This window comes from Agelaius tricolor, unplaced genomic scaffold, assembly GCF_023055355.1.
Source record: "Agelaius tricolor isolate 1412-34295 unplaced genomic scaffold, bAgeTri1.0.p SCAF_14, whole genome shotgun sequence".
Taxonomy (NCBI): domain Eukaryota; kingdom Metazoa; phylum Chordata; class Aves; order Passeriformes; family Icteridae; genus Agelaius; species Agelaius tricolor.
Window position 1 is genome coordinate 12265759 of NW_027269274.1, and position 22599 is coordinate 12288357.

At 38.4% G+C, this 22599-nt stretch overlaps 1 protein-coding gene and 1 long non-coding RNA gene across 4 annotated transcripts; one reads left to right on the forward strand and one right to left on the reverse strand.

The window, feature by feature from the left end:
• Positions 1 to 405: 405 nt before the first annotated feature.
• Positions 406 to 22060, forward strand: DENND6A (DENN domain containing 6A). Of its 3 annotated transcripts, XM_071439756.1 has the most exons (20): positions 406 to 717; positions 3248 to 3286; positions 3391 to 3433; positions 6093 to 6205; positions 7182 to 7262; positions 7618 to 7723; positions 8822 to 8901; positions 10319 to 10381; positions 11029 to 11084; positions 11425 to 11547; positions 11722 to 11817; positions 13829 to 13923; positions 15640 to 15705; positions 15797 to 15861; positions 16506 to 16595; positions 17299 to 17352; positions 17433 to 17542; positions 18092 to 18194; positions 19639 to 19713; positions 20195 to 22060. In XM_071439756.1, exons 1-20 carry the CDS (start codon positions 421 to 423, stop codon positions 20324 to 20326), a joined length of 1887 nt encoding a protein of 628 aa, XP_071295857.1. In that variant the 5' UTR covers positions 406 to 420; the 3' UTR covers positions 20327 to 22060. The 3 variants fall into 3 exon arrangements, with proteins under 3 accessions (XP_071295857.1, XP_071295859.1, XP_071295858.1); XM_071439758.1 differs by lacking the exon at positions 16506 to 16595; XM_071439757.1 differs by lacking the exon at positions 10319 to 10381.
• On the reverse strand, positions 3766 to 21328 carry LOC139595920 (uncharacterized). The gene is made up of 2 exons (XR_011681173.1): positions 21245 to 21328; positions 3766 to 4052 (listed from the first exon to the last, which is right to left on the reverse strand). It is a non-coding gene; the product is annotated as an uncharacterized lncRNA (long non-coding RNA).
• Positions 22061 to 22599: the final 539 nt, after the last annotated feature.

Consider the following 22599-nt stretch of genomic DNA (forward strand, 5'->3'; position numbering starts at 1 on the left):
AAGCTGTGCAGCCATCAGCTAGAGAGGTATTTCCATCTCCCTCCCGTGCCGTGCTCAGCGGTGCATAGCTCACGATGGAGACACGCCTGCTCATTACTTGGCGGCCACGGCGTCCCCAGCAGGTGCTGTCACTGACATGTCAAAGAGCAAAGAAAGCTGACTGATCCGTTGCCTGCAGAGCTGCCCTTGCGAGCACTCTGCTCAGCACCGCTGGGGCGGGCTCCCCGGGGCCGGTGCGGTGTCCGCAGCCCCGAGAGAGGAGCTGCTTTCCCCGCCGGACCAGCTCGGCCCGCCCGGTGCCCGCCTGGAGGTGCCGGGCCGGGCCGGGCCGGGCCGAGCGCACTGCAGCCCTTCCCTGGCGGGCCGCACGGGGGCGCTACCTCCCTACGGCCCCCACCACCCCCCCCGCTCCCCGCAGGAATGGTTTGGCCTCCCCTCGGTGCCCGCTTGGCCCCTCCCACTCCGAGCGGCTCCGGGGGGAGCGGGCGGGGCGACGCGAGTCACCTGACTCCGCGCGGCGGGGCCGGGGTCGGGGCCATGTCGCGGCGGGAGCGGGCCCCGGATCCGGGGCCGGGCGGTGCCGAGGTGGCTGCGGAGGATGCGGAGCCGGAGAGTCCTGACCAGTGCCTGTCGCTGCTGCCCTGGGACCGCTTCTCAGCCTGGCTGCACTGCGTGTGCGTGGTGGGCTTCGACCTGGAGCTGGGCCAGGCCGTGGAGGTACGTGCAGCGGCGAGCGGGGAGCACCGCTCGCCCTGCGGGCTGCGGCGGGGCCCCGGCAGAATCGGGCGCTTCCTCTGGCCCCGGTGTTGCACAGAGGCGGGGGAAGCTCGGCCGTGCTGGAGGAAGCGTGGTTGTGCGGAGCCCCGGAGCGGCGAGCGGGGCAGCGCCCCGGTGAACCGGCTCGGCTGTCCCGGGTGAGGCTGGTGCAGCTCTGCTCATGGTGCTGCTTGTGCTGGCAGTGGCGCTTTTAAATGGTTTGCATCGCGTCCCGAGATTTATATGAAGTACATCGTCGGTTTTCTTTGAGTACGAATAGTGCTGATTTCTATGGCATCTAGGTGTTAAAAATGTGATAATAAGGAGTATGTGAGTGATCTTCATAATTAACAGTTCGCCAGGTCGCTGAGGTGTGCGAAAAGGTTCTCTGCGGGTTTGAAGCATTTTCCTTCGGCACAAGCTGGATGCCGGCCCCTGGCAGTGTCACTGCTGCGGCTGCGACTCCCGGCTGTGCCCTGTGTGCAACAGGCAGGGAGGCTGTGGCACAAGTCGGGGAGGGCAGGGACAGCCGTGGCACCGCTTGGGGAGGGCAGGGACAGCTGTGGCACCGCTTTGGGAGGGCACAGGGAGCTCACAGTGCTGGGAAATGGAAAGAAGAATTATTGTTCGGGTCAGTTTCACGTCCTGTTTCGCCCTGTTCACCACGTGACTGCGCAGCAAACTCTTGGTCTGCAGGGAAAGTGTCTTTTTCTTGCCCTTGCCTTAAAGGGGTGCCAGTATAAATGCATGGCAGACTGGCCTAAAATTCAAGCAGGCCGTTACAGTATGTAGAATACATAACTGTTGGCCACAAAGAAATACAGATAAAACCAGGATAGTGTGTTAATTATCTGAGTTCTCTTCCTTTGATGTTATAAGGTGGTGTTAACAACAAAGACAAAGGATTCTGTATAACCTGTGACTTGGGCAGCTGTTGTGCTTGGTGGCTGAAGGAAGCACAGCCTCTGTCGTGGCTGAGACTTCTCGGTTGGCAGTCACATTAACTTAACTGGATGCATAAAAGGAGACTTAAAGTGTCTACAGAACTAAGGCCTGTTTTGTTGGGTTTTTTGTTTTTTTGTTTTTTCCAGTAGGTAGCTGCAGGAAGAATAATTAGCTTCAGTTTATGTAGGAATTCTGGGAAGAAACACCTGCTAGTGAGGAGAACGAGTATGAATTCAAGTCTGTATGCCAGTCTTCTGACTAAATGTGGATAATTCAGCATCATTCAGCTTCTGAAAGTGACATTTAGTGTACAGCTGCTTAGCTGTAAGATAGCAGAGGCAAAGAGGCAGTAATAGGTTTACTCCGTGCAGAATGCAGGTGTTCCACTGGTTTCAGCTTCAGTTGTGCTAATCGTGTCTTACACAGCTGGACATCATTTGATAGGAGACTGAGAGAAAAAAATGCCCTGGAGATTTTATGGCTGGAGGACAGAAAGGTGCTTAGTCAGAGATCAGCCAGTGAGTATATCTGCTGTTTTCTATAGAGTAGGATAGTGTTGTGTTTCCAGGAAATAAATGTACTTACATTGAACAGAACAAGATTAAATGAGATAATGGGATGCTAGCTGTATGGTGAGATGAGGACTGCATGAAGCTGCTGTTCCTGCATTGAACTTCTGCTCTTCAACTAGCTCCCATCTTTGGAAGCCCTGAAACCTTCTTTAAAACATAGTCCTGGAATTTATGTCAAATTTCCTCTGCTTATAAGCTAGCCAAGCATTTCAGGAGTTTTGGAGTGCATTGTGGATTGTTTTGAGGACTTTTTTGGTTGAAATTTAGGTGTCTGAGGTTTGTCCTCTTTCCTGTATATTCAATTCCCACCTGCTTGCATAATCTGATTTTGTACATCCTTTCTTTTCTGAAGTAATTGTGCTTCCGCATCTTAGTTGTGTTGCATCATTTTTGATTTCTGTGTTGTGCAAGCTTACTCCATGATCTGTTTGTTTTTCTGTTAGTACAAAAAAGCCATGAGTTTATTCCTTGAGCTTCACAGTTGCCATTAGGGACTAGTGTTCATCCTCCAGGAGCAGGTAATAATATAGATCATGTTTTGTGGTTGAATTGGGGTTACTCCAGCCTGACTTTTGATTGCAACAGATTTCACACAATGTGTGTTTGCTTTAAATGTAATCATCTACAGCATTTTGCATGTACAAGTTAAATCTAAAAGATGTAATCTTGCTGTTCTTTGAGACCTTTTGCAGCAAAAATCTCAACTACTCAGAATGTGCACTCTGAATGTACCTTTTTAAATGAATGTGTGTGGTCTCTAACTGGCATCCAAAATACCTTGTAAAGATGGGTGATCAAGAAAGCTTAAAAGCATATGAAGATAAGAACTGAGACATAATATTAATAGCTTACAATTGAAAATGTCCTACAGCTGGGAAGGTGTTTGAGTGTTGTACTGTTAAAATATTTGATGGAGACTTATTGCTTATACCCAGCTTATTTTCAAATAAAATAATACTGTTTTTTTCCTGTAGGTGATATATCCTCCACATTCCAAACTCACAGATAAAGAGGTAAGTCATGGTTGCTATATATCATTTGGTTTTAGCTTAGGAAATATAAATATATTGTATCTCAGGAAATATAACAGCTGTCTTTTCTTTTCCCTACCCTTTAGAAAACCAATATTTGCTATTTGTCTTTTCCAGATTCTAATTCGGGTAAGTGCTTTCTTCTCTCTGTAGTCTGTTGTTGGACTAAACTGTGTTAAAAAAGAATTTGACAGGATGTGTTCTGGGCTTTAGATCAAATACGTATTTATATATCTTAATTAACATTGCAATACAGAAATGTTGCAGCTAAGGTTAAATATAAAACTGCAACTGTCTGCATTGCAGTAAGGTCTGAGGATTCTTCTCTGGTTTATGTAAGTGTGTAAGACCTTCCAGATGACATTTGTGCAGATGTTTTAGAATACTTGGCAGGTAAAGAATGAACATCTTAATCTTGCTCTTTAAACAAAATAATAGCATTGTCTCTGTAGAGAGGAGAGTAGGCATGGAATTTGAAGGATTTAATAAAATAAATGGAAGTATATGGGACCCTCTTCTCATAAAGGACTAAATGTACATTTTCTAAGTTCATAACAGTGAAACTGACTTTTAAATTCAAAAGCATTTAGAAAGAACAGTTGTGAAAAGAAAACCTCAGCTATCTTCTCCATTCTTGCTGTGCCTGTAGCTGTGTGTGGTCCTGCTTGTTAAATTATTCTCAAATCTAAACTTCTGCTCTTCTGCTGCCAAGGAGAAATTGGGGCATGTGGCTGATAGGTTGGACCACCTGCAAAAAGAAATTACAGAAGTTCAGACACTTCCTTTCACATTTATTTCTATACAGAAGTCAAAACTTGCAGGACCAACATTGTGCCTGTAACTGCAGTGACTCTGTGATTTTGGATGCTCTGCAGTATGACAGCTTGGATAGGGAGTGATGCAGATGTGCTTTTAATGTGTGTGAGCTCTCTCTTATGTAATTTTACAAAGTGTTTTGGCTAGTTTTTCTCCTTTGTCTAAATGTCATTAAAATTAAGGTATTTTCTCTGTTCTTGCTATTCTGTATGCAAATAGAAGCAGAGCTTCTTTCTATTACTGAAATAGGAGTTAACTGTGTCTTCTAATTACTGTCATTGTTAATGGTGATAAGTATCTTTAGTCTTTAAAAGGTATCTTGAAGGTACAAAATCATGTGTTAGGAGCAAAGTTTGCTTTCTTAAAAATTTTTCATGTATTTTTTCAAATAAGAGTGTAGTATTCTACTTCAGGTAGAATAGGTATATGTGAGGAGGTTTTATTTTCAGCAGGGAAAAATTCCACTTTTTTGCTTTTTATGATGTCCCTATTAAGAATTGTTGGTTCTTGATCATTCTTGGTAGGCTTAAGTTTCAAATGATGTAGAGGGAATAACCTATGTAAAACCTGCCTTCCACAAGGCTGGAAGTGTATCCTGTCAGGATTTATTTTTTCATCATAGGCCTTAGCATAAAAAGAAAAGCTTTATGTAATAGAGCAGTGAAGGAAGTTACTAGCTTGCAGCTAAATTTGAGGTCAGCCCATCCCAGGTTTTCATGGCTCAAAAGGTTAATTCAACTTTTTTCTCTTAATACTACAAAGAGATATTATGTCAGTACTTGTGGCTGGGAATTTAGAGGAGAAAATTGATTTAATGAGCTACTAGATCACAACACTTGTGGTTTTAAGCTGAGTTTTGCCGTACAGTTATTTTTAAAACAATGCTTTACCTTCTCTGCCTGGAAAATTGAAAAAAGAATAGACATTTACCAGTCTTCTCTGAAAGAGCTTGTTAAATAAGAAGACATCATATTCTGAATGATATTTGAACATAGGAATGATTAAGGGTAATTTAGGTCTTCTGTGTGTAGGTTTTTATAATAGTTCGTGAGGGCTTTTTTCCTTTGGATGAAGGGAAGGAGCTTTGAAAAATTGAAGCAAATATTTAGTGGCATGTGCTGTGGTTTTTCTTATCATTGCATCCTTGCTGAGCACTTGTCACCTGTTAGAATTCACGGTCCCATCTCACCGTGTTTTGCTACTTTTGGTTTCGTTGTGGTGCATGGAGGGTTCTGAGTGCAGCTCCAGGGCTCTGGGGCTCAGCCCTGGGTGCTCTGTGCATGTCACTGTTACTCTGCACAGCCAGGGCATCTGGCTCGGGCTGGGCTCTCTGTGCTTGCTGCAGCAGAATGGGTGTGACTGAAAGAGAAGGTGAAATGGAACTTTCAAGTCTGGTGAAACAGTTCAGCAGAGAATTTCTTAAATTTTTCTCGAAGAAATTAATTTTGATAGAAATGAAGGAAAACTTTGCTCCTTGGGGATATTACTGAGAAGTCCTTCTCAATTTCACTCAGTTTTCAGCAATTAACTTTGCAGCTTTCAAAATGATGAATCCTAGACCTGCCTGTGGAGTTACAGATGAGCATAATGCACTCCTACAGTGTGACTTCTGTATGAACTGTATGGTGTCAGAAGAAGAGGTAAAGTGCAGCCATGTAGCAGAGCCATGACATGGCTAAGATGATCAAAACTAAACAGTCATGCCAATGAAATGGGGAATGGCAGTAGGAGAAGAGCCATTTGACCTGTTTGAGGACATAATTGTTTTTTTCCTTGTTGCAGACAGTATAATTTACTGTTGGCAAAGATGCCAAATTTACCGCTTATAAAATTATAAATATATTAATGTTCGCAGGGCAGTGCAAGATAAATGAACCAAAACTCTGATACCTCTTTGGCTGTAAGCAAGTGCTCATGTTAACCAAGACTCAAACTCAGAATACTGTGTGTCATTTATCTCTTCCCCATGTAGGTTGTCTTGGGGACACACAATTTTGTTTTAGATTCCGACGGTCTCCTGGAAGGAAAGTCTCGTTCTGTTGTTTTCTGGACCAATTGGATAGAGATCTACCAGTTTACTTAAAGGTTGGAAATGAGAAAAAATGAAGTTAAATTTCTTTGGGTAGTGTTAATTTCACTGTTAATTAGGTGTTAACTTCACCTTTAAATATAATGTTGAAAAGAAAAATCTCTGAACTAGTTGTCCTGAAAGTCAAAACTCACGTTTGTTGTAGCATATTATTATAATCATAATAAATTTCATTAACTATTCTTTGTTTTATAAGTATGGTTTTTGGATTACAAGGAATTTAATTGACACCCAGATCTATTTCATTATTGTCTAGAAACGTGTAGATCAAATTGTAAGAACCATTACTGTTGTGGAAATATGAAGTGCTTTATAAGTTAATTTAAACAATTCCAAGCAACTTGGGCTGTTTCAGTTTCCACCCTTCAGTTTTGAAGCTGGAGCAGTTACCTAAAAAGGGTAGTGGCCAAAAGTTGTTCTCATCATGTCCATAGGGAATATTGAGGCCTCTGGGAGCCTGATTCTCAAACTCAATTTAGTTCTGTTTATGTGGCAAATACTTGAATTCTTGTTTGTAGGAAGCATAAAGCTGATGTCTTGTCTTTGAAGTGTGACAGCCTACTTCCTTAATATTCTAAGAATCTTTTGTAAAAAGACTGGGTTTTATCTCTTCAAGTCAGAGCTTTAAGGTTTTTAACTGCTAAAATCTTTTTAGTGCTACTTTGCAGAATTATAAAAGTTGCTTTCTTCCTCAAGAAATTATTTCTGGTTTTGGTTTCACACTGTGTCAGGAGAATATAGATATAAAAATAGTAAACCCAGAAAGCACAGCTGTTTCCCCATGATGATGTTTTCTCTTTGAAGTACTTACTAAAGAAGAGAATGTTAATAAACACAGTAATCCTTCTAGTTTATTGTATCTAATCAGCTTTGTAGCTCACAGGGGAATAGGCTTTTAAACTGTATGTTGAGTGCTTCAAAAAGGAGGGCAGTAACAGGTGGTTGTATTGAATTCTTTCCTTTCTTTTGCAGAAAGACTCAGCATATTACTATGGCTATGTGTATTTCAGACAAGTTCGAGACAAATCATTAAAAAGAGGATATTTCCAGAAGGTAATTTCACTTCTTTTAGGAAAATATTAATTTAGAAATTATTTTTCAGTGACTGCAGAGGAACAGGAAAACTGTCTTGCTCTCTAACTAAATTAGTTGTTAATTTATTGTAAATTGGTCTAATTTTACATCAGCTATGCTGTCAGAAGAGATAGTTTTATGTCTATGTTTAAAAACAAAAAGTTGGCTAGTTTTGGGAGTTGTTTGTTTGCAGTTTGCCTGTAGTCAGGTGTGTGGTTGGCTTGCATGTGTGAGAGGAGTCCTGCTTGGAGTTGTCTGAGGGTAACAGGTGCAGTAGAACTGAGGGCAAGTGTTGATGTTGACTGAAAATCTGTGTTGTTCCTCTTTATTCCAGTCGCTGGTCCTCATCAGCAAGCTGCCTTATGTCCATCTCTTTCGTACCATGCTTAAGCAAATTGCACCAGAGTATTTTGAAAAGAGTGAAGCTTTCCTGGAAGCAGGTAGTGGTCCTACAATGTTGAACTCTTACACTATCACATACTTCTTCTGGAGAAATAAATAACACTGTCATGTTCTAGTTTGTGGTTTTGTCTTCTTGCAGGGTAGAGGGTTGAAATTTTAGCAAAGTGGCTTGACTTCTAGATCCTTGAACAGAGCTAATTGAATTCTGGATCTTCCCTGGGAGAGTTGGAGGTCCCTCCTGAAACACATCAAGGATTGTGTGTGTTTCAGGACCAGCTGCTGAGCACAAGGAGCTGATGGCAATCCTTACTTTGCACTCTTCACCGCCCAAGTCCTTTTGGGCAGTCTGACAGCTTTTGCTAAGCAGCTGTACAAATGTCATCTTGCTTGAGGTTTGGTTTTTTGTGTGTGTGATTTGTTTGTTTTTTGACCAAATGGAAAAAGTGACAGAGCAGCGCTGGTAACAGGTGCCTCAGCCTCACTGCAGAGCTGAAAGAGCTGGAGAAAGACAAATAGAAAAGTTATTTGCTCTTTGCCTGGAAGAGCTGTTTTGTGTACTGTGCCTGCCCCATACAGCTTTCATGGCTTTGTGTTTTCACTGAGAAACAATTTGTATAAACCATGAAAGAATTGCATTTTTCAATCACCTGTTTTCTTGAGAGGTTGTATTATGAGCAAAATAAGCTCTGCAGAAACGATGAGAATTATGTTTTATGTTCATAATGGTTTACAAGAAAATGCTGGAAAACTTTGTAGCCAGCTACAAACCAGCTTTTTCCTTAACTGCTGGTGTTCATTGGTTCTGCAGTGGCCAATATACATAAATGGAGGTGTTCTTTTCAAATTTTTTTAGTATGTACTTTCATGGTTTCTCAGGTAATGTTTCTTCAACTAATTTTAAGTCTTGTTATTGCAAAAATTGGAAGACCAGAGAACACTGTTTTCTTGAAATGAAAATCTTTATAGTTCTAATGGAATAATACATAATGTCCAAAAGGCTGTAAAACTTTAGTGTGATTGAGAGACAAGTAGGACTGCTGTGGATTATTAGCACTAATTTCAAGTTGCAGTGTGCACAAAGGTGACTCTGTGATCATGGTTTATAGCTTGCAGAAACTCTGGTATTTTTCTTTCAGTTTGCAGTGACGTTGATCGTTGGCCACCACCAGTTCCAGGCAAACTTCTGCAGTTGCCTCTTATGGGTCTCATAATGAAGGTGAGGACTCCTGCACTTGTTCTTCTCTGAGGCTGTTTTCCTCACCTTTCACTGTACAGTTCCTCACTGCCTTGTGCCTTGTTTTCATTGTCCTGTTCTTCCAAACAGGAGTAGATGTTTACAGCACTCAGAGTGAAGGTCTGGCAGATCCTGATTAGGTGCTTTAATTGATGGGAGGAGGGGAGGATCTTTTATAGTGCTTAGGTTAATATTTAATTTTAGTAGTTACTAAAAAGTGATGTTTCAATACAACTACTAGTTGCAGTGTCTGTATTATCCCTCTGGAATTTGCATTCTAGGAGACTTTATGTTTGATTTGACAAACATAATTAGCACTCAAGTATTGAGAGTTAAATTCGAGTCAAGCAAATTAAATACGTTAATGAAAATCATTCTCATTCCTTAAAGTTGACAAGTAAAAATCTTTTTTGTCCCACACACCAGAAATAATTGCTTGTGCTGTTTATATTTTTTAATGGCAGTGAAATATGTCAGAAGAAAGCCATTAAAGAAGTTGTATCTAGGGCATAGTGAAGAACTGTTGAGTTTGAACAGTGGTTAAGAACTGGGCCTCTGGGAGTTGTATTAATTTCATAATCCATATGAAGTGCAATTAAATGAATTTGCTGAAGTTGGAGGTTACAGCCAGAAGTACCTTCTCAGCAGATACTCTCAAATTTATAGAAAGAAGTGTGCTTTACCAGGGAGAGAAAGAAGTTTCTGAAACTTTACTAAATCAGAATTTTAATAGAATGGTTCTGGATGCTGGGTGATGAGGAGTGCCAGATATGTCTTTGGGTATTGCCTGCATTTATCTCATCAATAATTCTTACCCATGAGAACTGAAATTGCATTCCTAAACTGAGTAAAGCCATAATTACTGTCCAGTGATATTGTCCCTAGTTTTTATACTGCTTGGGCAGTTTTAAGTGTTGTGTGTAAATGACATCCATGTCCACTATGATTCAATTTGTAGTACTCAAGACCTGCAGATGCAATCTGTGAGTTCAGGGAAGCCTCACATGTTCAGACTATTTGGATTCTGGCAAGTCTCTCTTGCCTTAGCGTCTTGATGTTTTAGGAGAGAATTTTTTCTAAAAGTAATTCTGTACCATCTTAAACCCCCGAGACCTTATTTCAGATCATTCTTTCCAAAATTTAGAGGTATTTTTATTGAAATTACAGCTACAGTTTTGACTCACTTTGCCAATAGTCTCTTTTTAAACTGGAGTACTGTTTTCATATTCTATGAGTCAATTTGCTACTGGAAATTCTGTAGGTGGAAGTTCTGTAGGGAAAATAAGCATCATGCTGTAGTACATCCTCTCAAAGTATTACAGATTTTCTCTAAGTCAGCATTTGAACTGTCTGCTGGATTCAATACAAGGGAAATTAAATCTTTCTTTTTCTTTCCAAGTTGCGGATTCCAACATATCGTGACAAGCCTGGGACAACACCGATAGTACAGAATATGCACCAGGTAGTGATTAGATGCTGATATTGTATATAGCCCCAAACAAAGCCAGAGATCTGCTTTCCTTCTTCAAACTTGTTAGTTAGAAAAGATGGGTAGCAAATCATAATAATCTATGATAATAATGAAATCCACAATCTTTGAAACTTTGAATGGAGTATCCAAGATTTGGATTCTTCATAGAAAGGATATTCTAACCCAGTTACCCTGAGCAGGGAGAGATATCCAGGTCCTGGAAGAAGACAGTTGGCTGACACAATTACTAACCTGAACATCCTTTTAAAGTTTGGATAGTTTGGGTTTTTTTGAGGATGAATACAGAATTAAAAGTCTTTAGCCATAGAAGATGTTTATAAAACCGATCTCTCTGTGTCTTCATGTGCAGTTGCTCAAAACAGCTTCAGTGTTTTATAGATTTTCTGGACTGAAAGCCACATGCCTGTTAATGGTGGGGGGGTGGAGGGGGTGTCTTGGGAGATGTCTTGCTCATAGAACACAAAGGTAGTTGTGGAGATAATGTACTATATACTGCAGCAGTACATAAGTAATTAGACTATATCCTGTCTACTGTCTGTAAGCATTTAAGGGAAACCATTTCATTTAATACCTAGGTGTTCTGATGACTAAAAACCAAGCATTGCGATGTCTTTTAGGCAGATGCTCAGATCTCCATGGCTTTACCGACTGTTCATGAAGTAGATCTTTTCAGGTAGGAGCTTGGACTGATTAATTCCTAGCTGTGAACTCCCATATGGTTTTGATTTATAGCAGTTCCTTAACATATCTCATGGCTTGTAAGCTAACGTGTATCAGTGTTGGTTTTAGTATTTTTTTCTGTAAAGTTTGCTAAAACACAGTTTCAACAATATACAGGCTGAAATTGCAATAAATAAACAAGTTCATTAAATGCTCCATTTTACAAGAGTATTTTATGTTTTTCAAATTACTAATTAAATATTACCACAAACTTTTTCTTTATGCCTTTATTAACCAGAAGAAATAGTATTTTATGATATCAAATGTATTAAAATGCCTCAATCTGTTTTTAGGTGTTTCTGTCCAGTGTTCTTCCACATTCAGATGCTTTGGGAGCTGGTGCTGCTGGGAGAACCACTTGTTGTGATGGCACCATCACCAGCAGAATCTTCAGAAACTGTGTTGGCCCTTGTTAGGTAAATGTAGTAGAGCTTTCTAACTGTGGCTGAGGGAGTTGGTGTAAGATTCCAGCTGAGTGGACCTTTATTGATCTGTGTGATAAAGCATTACAAATTGTGGATTTGCTTGTGTATTTCATGAAAGTTTGCACTGAGTACATAAATCAAGCTCATCCTTCTTGTACCTTGCAGCTGTATTTCACCACTGAAGTACTGCAGTGATTTCAGGCCATACTTCACCATCCATGACAGTGAATTCAAAGAATACACAACTCGCACACAAGCCCCGTAAGTAAATCCAACTCTCTGGAGAAGATGTTGCTCAAAGCTACTCATAATCATAAATTTGTATTAAAATACTGTTTTAACTATTCTGGATGTCTATAATTAGAGAATTAGGTTTAGACTAGTTTCTTTCTTTTGGTGAGATTGTCATGCAGAGTACAGCAATTAGCTGATTTAAGTTTTTATTCCAGTTAGATAAGACAAAGAAGTTACAAAACAATGCCATAATTAAACCAGGCTTGAGTTTCATAGGATACTTCTCTATAGAATAACTCAAACTGCAAGATGAACCCAAGAAAAGTTCTTGCTTTTCCATAAGGGTTTGTCTGTGCAACACCAGCTCCTGAGTAGCTCCTTGGGAAATTCTGCTGTAAGTGTTTTAATTTTTAATTAACTGCTAAACAAAGTGACTTGTAGAATTCAACATCCATATGGCTATTTTGTAAAGCTAAGTCCTAGTTGAGACAATTTAAAAATCAAATATCTCTTCACTAAATTTATTAGGGTATTAATTTAAATAAGGCAGAAATTATTTTTTTAAGAGTGTGAATGTCCAAAATTAGTGATGTTTGAAACTGCTTTAAGGACACATTTTTTCTCCCTTTATTTTTTTTAAATCCTGCTGTTATTTTGAGAGCATACACCTCCAGTATTTCTTAATATACGTTATTTAAATGCAGCTTGATTTTGGAATGGAGTGCATTTGTTAGATTCAGTGATCTTTTAATAGATAAATTTCTTCTAATGTCAGAACAGGCAGAGGTTGTTGATTTGGAATTTTTGTTTGCTTTGTTGTTTTTTTTTACCATAGTGTTCCTCTCAATTGGTGTATTGCCAGAGATGGAGCAGTGGAGAAACACATAAACACAGGCAATATGTTTTAGATTGTGTTCCATGGGAATGGTTATGCAGTATGTAATTTAGTTTCTAAAAATAATTCCAGGAAGAATTTGGTTAAACTTTAGTAACCCATGTTTCGAAATTCCATCCACTTTTCTGTAGCAAAATAAAAAGGTTGGTCGCTACAGGGATTAGTATTTGAAATAGAGCTGGTTGCCCTGACTTTCTTATGGAAAACAAGAAGTTGGAAATATTTGAGATAGGTTTTTAAAACCATGGCTCTAAGAAGGTGAAGAATCCAAATGATGCCAAGTCTGTGTATTGTATTATTTTAATAATAGAGGTGAGCAGGGAAACTTATGGGTAGTGTACGGAAGGTGTTAAACTTTGGGATTTCTAAGACCAGTCTAACAAAATGATGATAAACTATTTTTAAGATGGCAGTTTCAGTGAGACTTACTGCTATATTCCTTAGTTGATATTTGACTGAAAAATGGATGGCAACCACTCTATTGAAAAACATGTTCATACCTCATCCTATCAGTGCTATAAATCCCAAATCTTGCAGGCCTGTGCTGCAGCACTGTGCTCTTACTGCCCCTTGTTCCCTGTGTGCCCCAAGCACAGAGCAGGCAGAACAATCTGGCAGAGTGTGAGCTGGGGCACAGTGCTCTGCAAGTGCTCGTGCTGCATCACTTGATAACTGCTGCTTAAAGCAAGTGGGATATTAAGTGTCTCATTTTCTTAATGACATGCACATTCAAGTACTGAGAGTTTGTTATCATCAAACCTTGAAAAGTAGCAATTTGTCTTTAAATATGGGTCAGATTCCTGCTCATAAAAAAACAAACAAAAAACCAACACATCGCAAAACCGCAATTACAATGTGCTGTTCTCACCATTGCAAATGGGGCAGAATTTAACCAAGTCTAAGCAAATTATGTCATTTTTATTCTATTCAACAATTGCTATTGTTTGTACCTTAAGATACTTGTCTTATTTTCTAAAACATTGAAACTTTGATAAACATTTGTCCTCTTATGTGCAATTTAAAGTGTAACTCTTAAATACCAAAGGAAAATAATTTTAAGTTAAGAATTTAAGTTGACCTTTTCTGTTTGTTAAGGCTGAAGCTCTTGCTGTCATATTTTAATCACTGTCATTACTTTTCTAGGCCATCTGTCATTCTAGGGGTGACAAATCCCTTTTTTGCTAAAACACTTCAGCACTGGCCTCACATCATCCGAATTGGAGATATCAAACTTCCAGGTAAAATAAAAATATTTTCTACAATCCTGTGCAAAGGGATCTAACTGTGTGCTTATTTATTTACAAACACATGTAATTATGTTCCATTTATTTAATTTAATGCTAACTAAATTGTCATGGATGTAAATCTGTCAAGTGAAATTAGAATTTTGACTGCTCTATGTCTTTTCAAATTTAGTATCTTAAATGCAAAAGATAGTAATACTCATTAGTAATAATGGTTTACCTTTCACAGAATCCTGAATTTGTATCTCTACCAATAAGGTATTAAAATGAGACATAATATGTTACTGATGTTAATTTTAGTGTGAGTAGAATATAAAAAATCAGTCACAGCCAGCCCAGAATATGAGACCCATGTGAAAGCTATGTTTGAATATTACAGTAATCTAAAAAGTTGTTGACAATATTTTGATAATATATTTCTAATCTGGCAATATGCCAGTAATTATTAATTGTTCAGTCTGGATGATTTCCTTACACAATTGCATAGCATTTTTATGTAATGTTTGGATAACATGTCAATTGCTACCACTGTAATTATTGTGTGAAATTCCTGAATGTAGCTGTTTGCTGCTGCAGGTTCACTACACTGTTCTGACAGTGGGAATGCATAAATATGCAATTAAGATAAAACACCATAAAATTAATTTTTGTAGAAGAAGTTAATTTTAACTTCTGAGTACACTGAACTAATTAAGGATTGTGTACTGAGTTCAATATAATTAGGCAAAGTTTTGCTTAACTTTAAACTACCATGTCTCTCTATGGTCAGAATACCTGTGGGGGCTTAGGGTAGTGTGGAGTGTGGGGAAGAGTTACTTTGCTGCTGTGTAGCTAATGTTTGGAAAGTAGAATCCTAATTAAACTCTGCAAATCCATTTAAACAGGTGGCCTTCAAATCTGATATACAGTTTCAAGTATGAAACCCTAGTTTTGATGTAGCTATGGGAAATGCTTAGTCAGGAAGTTTAGAGAGGCATCTGTCTGACCTGTCTTTAAAAATTTATATTTTATTTCTTTAGGGACAAAGAAGGGTTCTGATGATGTTTTTTTCGCTTTTTTCCTTCATTTTTCCCCAGCTCTGCAGTTCCAAGAGCAATTTAACTGTTACTGTTTCTAAAGTTGAGCATCCAAATAGATTTAGGAGGAAGGTTCTGATGAGGCTGCAAGACTGTGAATAGGGTTTAGGGTCTTCTGGTTGGAGCAGGATAAATTGGGAAAACAAAAGCCCTTAGTATGGCCTATGACAAAGGAGACTTAAATTCATTTCCTTACAACACTTAATCCATGGCTACTATCGTATTTTCTTCTATACAAATTTCAGTTATGCCAAGGTACCAAAGATTTGTTCCCAAAAGCATTTACACTAAGGTGAAGAAGGGAAAATGGAATAAAAATATGAAATTAAGAAAATAATTATTCTCTGTTATATATCTATATGTTAACTGGCTGCTTGGACTCAGAAGGTTGGCTGGTTTTGTTTGTGGGTTTTTTTAGTACTCTTTTTGCTTGTTTGGGTTTTTGTTGGTTTTCAGGTTTGTTTCTTTTTTCTTTTCAACAAGAAACACTTATATGAAATGAAAAGTCTATTTGCTGTTATTCATGTGTTTGCTGGGTGTTTCTGGATATATACTTGGATTCTTGTCAATGTTTCTAATGTTTCTTACAATATTAGATAGTCTTCAAGTAAAGTGGCTTTATGTGTTTTGACAGGTGAAGTTCCAAAGCAGGTGAAAGTGAAAAAACTGAAGAACCTAAAAACTTTGGACTCCAAACCTGGTAATAATTTCAGGGTTAAATTGCCAGTGTTTTAATTTTAAGAGGTATACCTTGTTTCTCCTGTGGCTATATGCTGCTTTCTTTCCTTTAGGTGTTTATACCTCTTACAAGCCATACTTGAACAAAGATGAAGAAATCGTTAGGCAGTTGCAAAAGGTAATGGCATAGATCACTTCTTAATGGCAACTGGTTTGTGTGTTTTGTGTACTGTTGTACAGGGGTTTCATATCAGGCTGCACTTAGTGTAATTGAAATGAAACTGGATTCTGCTTCCTTTGCCCCAGTTCATAACAAAATTGATGTATATACACCCTCATTGTAGAAGGGTTGCTGCCTTATTAGCAGCTCCTATAACTATATGAATGGTGAACCTCGATAAGTTAGCTTAATAATTTAGAGAATTAAAGGTATTTTATCTGTTCATCTGTTGAGGTTTTCCATCCTCTGCCACCTCCACTCTGGTCTCTTTGGTCTAAAAGTCTCATACATGAGGTGTGTAAGAATCAGAGTTTCCAGATTTTAACTGATTTGCAAGCACTTCTTTATAGAAACGTTTCTTTCTTTTGAGTTTCTTTACATGAAAATAAAAAAATCAGTAATTGCAAAGACAAGTGTCTGTACAAAAGAACTTGACACTATTGCTTTCCTTCCCTGGCTCAGGGTAGGAAGTGCTGTGTGTGGGCATATGGCAAATGAATACAGATTATAATAAATATTCATAAAAAGTAAACCCACCACAACTACCTACATACTTTGGAGTAACAGACTGACTGTGATTTGTTGTTTTGGGTTTTTTTAAGGGAGTACAACAGAAGCGTCCTACAGAAGCCCAGAGTGTGATACTTCGGCGCTATTTCTTGGAACTGACGGAAAGTTTCATTATTCCTTTAGTGAGTTCTTAGAGTAATGGGGTTTTTACAGAAGCAATAAAGAGTAGTTTTTCTGGAGTTACCCTAAGTCCAGTAGCTCTCCAGTGTAGCCCTGGAATGAAGCCTGGGTCCAGCACAAGGCACAGCTGCCTCCTGCTGTCACACCTGACACTTGGCAGTGGCCCCACTCCCTGTGCCTTGGACACCTCGGGGCTGTGGCCATGCCTGTGCCAAGCCTTGCTAGAGCAGAGATGGCCACAGCTCAGAGAGTCCTCTGTGGGTTAATTCCAACTCTAATGTTTGGCGAAGGGACTCAGAAAATCTCTTCCAAACACTTGATACAAAGCATGGTTACTGTTTGGAATCACCCACGATATGGGGTGGACTGTCCTGTTTCTGGGGACTGTTTCCAAAGAAAAGAGAGATTGTTTACCAGTGGCTCAAGTTCAGGATATAGATATTCTATGTGTGCATTTGCCTCCTGTCCTTCTTTGCCTCGTGTCCTTCTTGAACTTTGCTGGCTCAAAGTTCTGGAGTTGGGAAATACAGTCGATATAAGATAAGCTCCTTCTTGTTTTCTCATGTGGTAAATACGCACAACCCCACCCTGTACTAACACTGGGAAGAGAAAATGCTGTGGTCACAAGCAATAAGTAAACACACATGTGCACTGTGTGTCTTTAATACTGGTTATGCAAACAACCTTTCCTTTTCCTTTCCCCAGGAACGTTACGTGGCAAGCTTAATGCCTTTGCAGAAATGCATATCACCCTGGAAGGTGAGGAAGTGTAATTTGAATGAGCTGGAAATTGGTAATTAAAGAAATTAAGGTCTACTAATTTTTTTTTCTGTCCATAGAGTCCACCACAGCTGAGGCAGTTTAGCCAAGATGACTTCATGAAGACATTGGAAAAAGCAGGACCACAGCTCACCTCAGGTTTAAAGGGAGATTGGATAGGACTTTACAGGTAATTTCTTTCATCAGCATAAAAAATTGTAAAAATCAAAACAGATCAGTAATATTAATGCTATTTTTTTCCTGAAGCAACTTACAATCAGGACTGATTTGAGTAAGACTTTCTTTTAGAATATATACTTTAATAGAAATTGATAGGGCTAAGCATACTTTACTTGCATAAATCTTTTTTCCTAACATAACAGAAACCTGTAATTTGTGGTTTTATTTCTGGTTCTAGCTCGATTCCTCCTTCCAATCAAACACAAAGATAAAAATTAGGGTGTTTCGAACTGAGCCTTGATCTCTTTTTTACTAAAATTGCCTAATCTTTATTGTGTTTCAGACACATATTCTTTACATTCTTTTCTCAATCCTTGTCTTAATTACTAGAATTAATGTTAATCTCTACTTTAGAATATTACATATTTTTGAAAGTATATAGAGAAAGAGTTCTAATATCTTACTCAATCTCAAATATAATTACATTTGATGATGTAGAAAACGCTGTTACCACCTTGTACTTAAATATAAAATGTATTTTTCTTTGGTGTTTTACCAGGCATTTTTTGAAATCACCAAACTTTGACGGTTGGTTTCGGAGCCGGCAGAAAGAAATGACCCAGAAGTTAGAGGCCCTTCATTTAGAAGCACTCTGTAATGAGGTTAGAAAAGTGTGTGCTTACAATTATATTTATCATCTTGTAATAAAAATACATTCTCCCACAAGTCATTTTTACTCCTGTTTTCATAGGTTGAACGTGACTTTGTTGGCAGTTTTGTGAATCCTGATCTAGCAAAACATGATTTAGTTAAACAAGTATGAGCTAGAGCTAACACAGCAAGAGAACAATATGAAATGCAGTTCACCTGTCATAACTGTCATCCTTTGCAAAACCTACTTTTAGGTTTGTTGTGTGTTTTAAAGTACACACACCCACCCTCAAAAAAAAAGCTTTTTCCTCTTACTTGACAATATTACTGTATTCAGCTTCCATCCTTGGCATTCCTGACAACATATTTTCAGTTACAATACAGTTTGTAGCTTTAAAAGTAAAAATTCAGCTAATTTGACATTCTAATTGACAGCTAATTAGGTATATTTAGTAAATAAGCCTACAACTGATGCATAGTAATGGAGACCTTAGAAGTGAAGTCTGTTTATATATAACAAAATGCCACATAACCGTTGTGATGTTGTAAGAGGCATTCCTTAATTAAGAAGCTGAAGTGGGTATCAATATAATTTGAGTTGGAACAACTGATAGAGAAAGGAATTGCCAGAGGAGTAGACATTGTACAGCCAGAGAGGGAATAAGAAGAACAAAAACAAAGTTAGGCAACACTACAGCTTTAAAACAAACAAACAAAATTGCTCTATTTCTCAAAAGCCATTTATTTTTATCCCTTGCCTTGTCAATTCCCAAACAATGAAAATGTAGTAAATCCAAACAGATTATTCAAATAGAGCAGACCAAATAATTTGCAGGTCATTTATACAACTTAGACTCTATCCAACTATATTTGACACTAACTTTATCAGAGAATAGGAAATGCGTTACAAATTTATTACTGATTCTGCTCCTTTCTTGTTTTTTCTTTTGACCCATAAAATAAATGTTCCTTTGTACATGAACAAATGTATTTCCTAGGTAAGTCGTAGGGGGTAGGGGAGCAGAACTTCCATAAGAAAATTCACTTGATTGTATCTTACTAGTTATCAACTGTGATCTCCTTTAATGCCCTAGAAACAGTAAGCACTGCCCTGAACTACTGTAATACTTCATTGTGCTGGCAGTTCTGATTTGGTAATCATTCACTGCCATTTGGCATTGTAGATGCTCTTTCTCAAACTGAGCCTGTTTGGCAGGATTTTTTTCCCCTTTAATGTATTTGCATTGTGTTTGTGTGAAAGTTTGCTGTTATGTAAAGTACAAATAAAGCAGATTTTGTAGTTCACAGTAAAGACAGTGCATGAGTAAAATGAGGTTAGCAAATGGCATAGGAATAAGGAAAACACCTATTCTGAACATTAGGTATAGATTAAGACCTCTTTTGAGAATTACATATGCAACCATAAATAATTCAATGCCTAATTTTTTATTTTAGAACTTGGTTTTCTGGAGTCAGAAGCATACTGAGGTAGAAACGGTGGATCTTGTCTTAAAGTTAAAAAATAAACTGGTAAGTAACTGAATTGAACATTACTTAGCTACATAAAAGCTTTATATAGCTGGTTTTGCAAGTACATAAATGAAAATATTCATCATTATCTAGGTAGTTTAAAGATTCAGTCATTCATTCAGGCTTGAAAAACAGAAACAGTCCATTTCAGCCATGCCTGAAATAACAGTTACTTGGCTTCCCAATATCATCTGGCTATGCTGGAAGCATTGTATTGCTGGGGTTTTTTTAATTACCTGTAACTCTGTGACTGATCTGAATCCCCAGGGAAGAAGAAAACCAATTTTTGTTGTTATTTCTGAAAGTCCAAATCAGTGTTCTCACTGTTGTGTGGTTGCTGGGGAAACCTGCTGTTGTCCAAATTCCTACTCAGTCAGCAAATGAGGAATTCATTTTCCAGATTTTGTAATACATGACTTTGTTATTTCTTAAGGTAACCTTGCACTTTTAGTACAAATCTTATTTTCTCTTACCTTTGCAGTTGCAAGCTGACAGAGAACATCTTCCTGTGAAAACTGACACACTGAAAAAGCTGCAGACACACATCAATGATATTATACTGGCACTGCCAGATGACTTACAGGACATCTTGCTCAAAACTGGCACAACATGATTTCTGCTGAGCTTCTTTTTTGGTGCCAAAAACCAGAAGGCAAGCAGTCTCACAGAAGACAGTGGCTTCCCAAGTTTGGAACACAGCTCTAAACCAGTACATTAACACTACAAATGGACTGTACTAACAGTATAGCCCACTATATAATTCTCACTGTTTTTTCCACTCAATACCAATGCAACTAAAGGGATTTTTATGTCTAATACTGTTTGAAATAAGTGCTCTTAAGAATAATCTGTGGGCATATGAAGCTGGGCCACAGTATAGGACTACAGTGCAGTGCTGGCATTGCAGAATGTTTCCCAATTGGTGCTGCTATACCCAGTCCTTCTCAGGGGTAGGCAATATTGAACCTGTACTGTCCTGTTGATGTAGTATTTGATTATTTTACTTTGTTTTTTACTTTTAGTTTTTAGCTAGTGATAAGTCCAACTGACATAGTAGTGATTTAGCCAGAATGCCTTAAAATTGAGGTATTTTACTGGTAAATCACAGCTTTCAAACTGTGTCAGGAGCAACTGAAATGATCAGATCCATTCTTAACTTACTGTATTTCTCCTTCTTACTATCTTTCCAAAATGATACTGATTTAGCATCTTTCAAGAAGAGAAGGCAGCTGACAAAAATTTCCTGAAAGGAAATATCTTCCACTCAGTGTCAGTTATCAGGGTGCTCTTACATGCCTTACAGTAATTATCTGCTAATTTGTGCTTTTAAACTGCTGACATCAGGATTTCAACTGGATCACTCATGTAAATGTAAGCATGCAGTATACATCAGAGGAAATGAACACTGTGGTGTTCTAATAGGGATTTTAAAATGGGTAATTTTGGTAGAGTTAGCTGATACACAGTCTGTTTCAGTTGGAGATCATACCAGTCAGCTCCTGTTATCATTTTTAACTTCATTTTGACTTACCCAGTTGGGTGTGTGAGGAGGTGATGAGGCTGGCGGGAGAAAATGTTGGCTTCAGCTGAAAAAAGCGTCTGGACAGGTCAGACTGGCAAAAAAAGATTGTAGCATGAAATTCTTCTCAGTATGTGATACAGCAGACATGCAGAAAGACTACCTTCCTCCTGCATATTCAGCAACAAGAATGGGATGTTTTATCTTCTTGAACAAGTTTCAGTGGTATATAAGAACTCAGCTGCTCCAAAGGCAGTGCTGTACTTTGACCAGTTTCAAGTAGAGCAAACATAATGCTATAGTGCACACACAGCATAAACTTTTATATGTCAAGTGGATCACAGTTATTAAAAAAAAAACAACTCTGCTTTTAAGTGCTTGGATAGAATTTTTTAAATCTTATGACATAATCCTGCTATAAGAACATGCTTTTGTATAACAAATATTTCATACCATCTTTCTAAAAATGTCTTATTTAGATATAAAGTGTCACAACAGTATTTTTATGAAAATAATGTATTTTAATACTGTTTTGTATACAATTACTCATGACCAAAAGTTTAATGTATCTATTATGTTACATAAACTATACCACTTCAGCATTAATTGCTAATTTGCAAAATTTTTTTTTGCACGCCCTGTGAAAAGCATTTCTAATCCAGAAATTATTAAGTGGCCATTCATACCCTAAATTATCTTAACTATTTAATCTGTAGCACTGTGTTGTTTCTTGGAACCATGTAAACTGGTAACAACTATGATAACTAGCACATGACTGCAAATATGTATTTTTTTAAACAAAAATAAAGAGTTTGAGTTTTTTTTTTCCTTTGGAAGTTATGTGACTTAGATGATGGATGTGTTTGGTTTGCTTGGTTTTTCCCCCCTCCCCTGTGTAAGCAAAGCTGTTCAGCTTGAAAAGACTTCTGCTTGATGAAGCTGTAGCCCTGAGCTGATCAGAAATGTGATGGAGTGGTGTTGTGGTTTGATTATGCATCATGGTTGGAATGAGACAGAGCTGCATGATCCTCAGCAAAGCAAATGGCAGGGCCTGGATTGTAAAGCAGGTGTTTGTTAGATTGTACTCAAAGAACTGAAATAGTGAAAGGTATCTAGGACCAACCCAGATACACTAAGAACAGGCCAGCTTGGAGATTCAGAAAGTAACTGTCCTCAAGCACAGGGAAGCTTCACTTTCCTAGCCCAAAAAAGAAGTGTAAATACTGAATGCTATGAACAGAAGATGGGTGAGTATTGGAAACCTAGAACTGGACTACTTAGATTATGGCTTCTTGATAGTTTTCATGGTTGGTCAGCATCATATTAATAGCTTGGGCACAAACTACATTTAAAGTATGATTGATTTC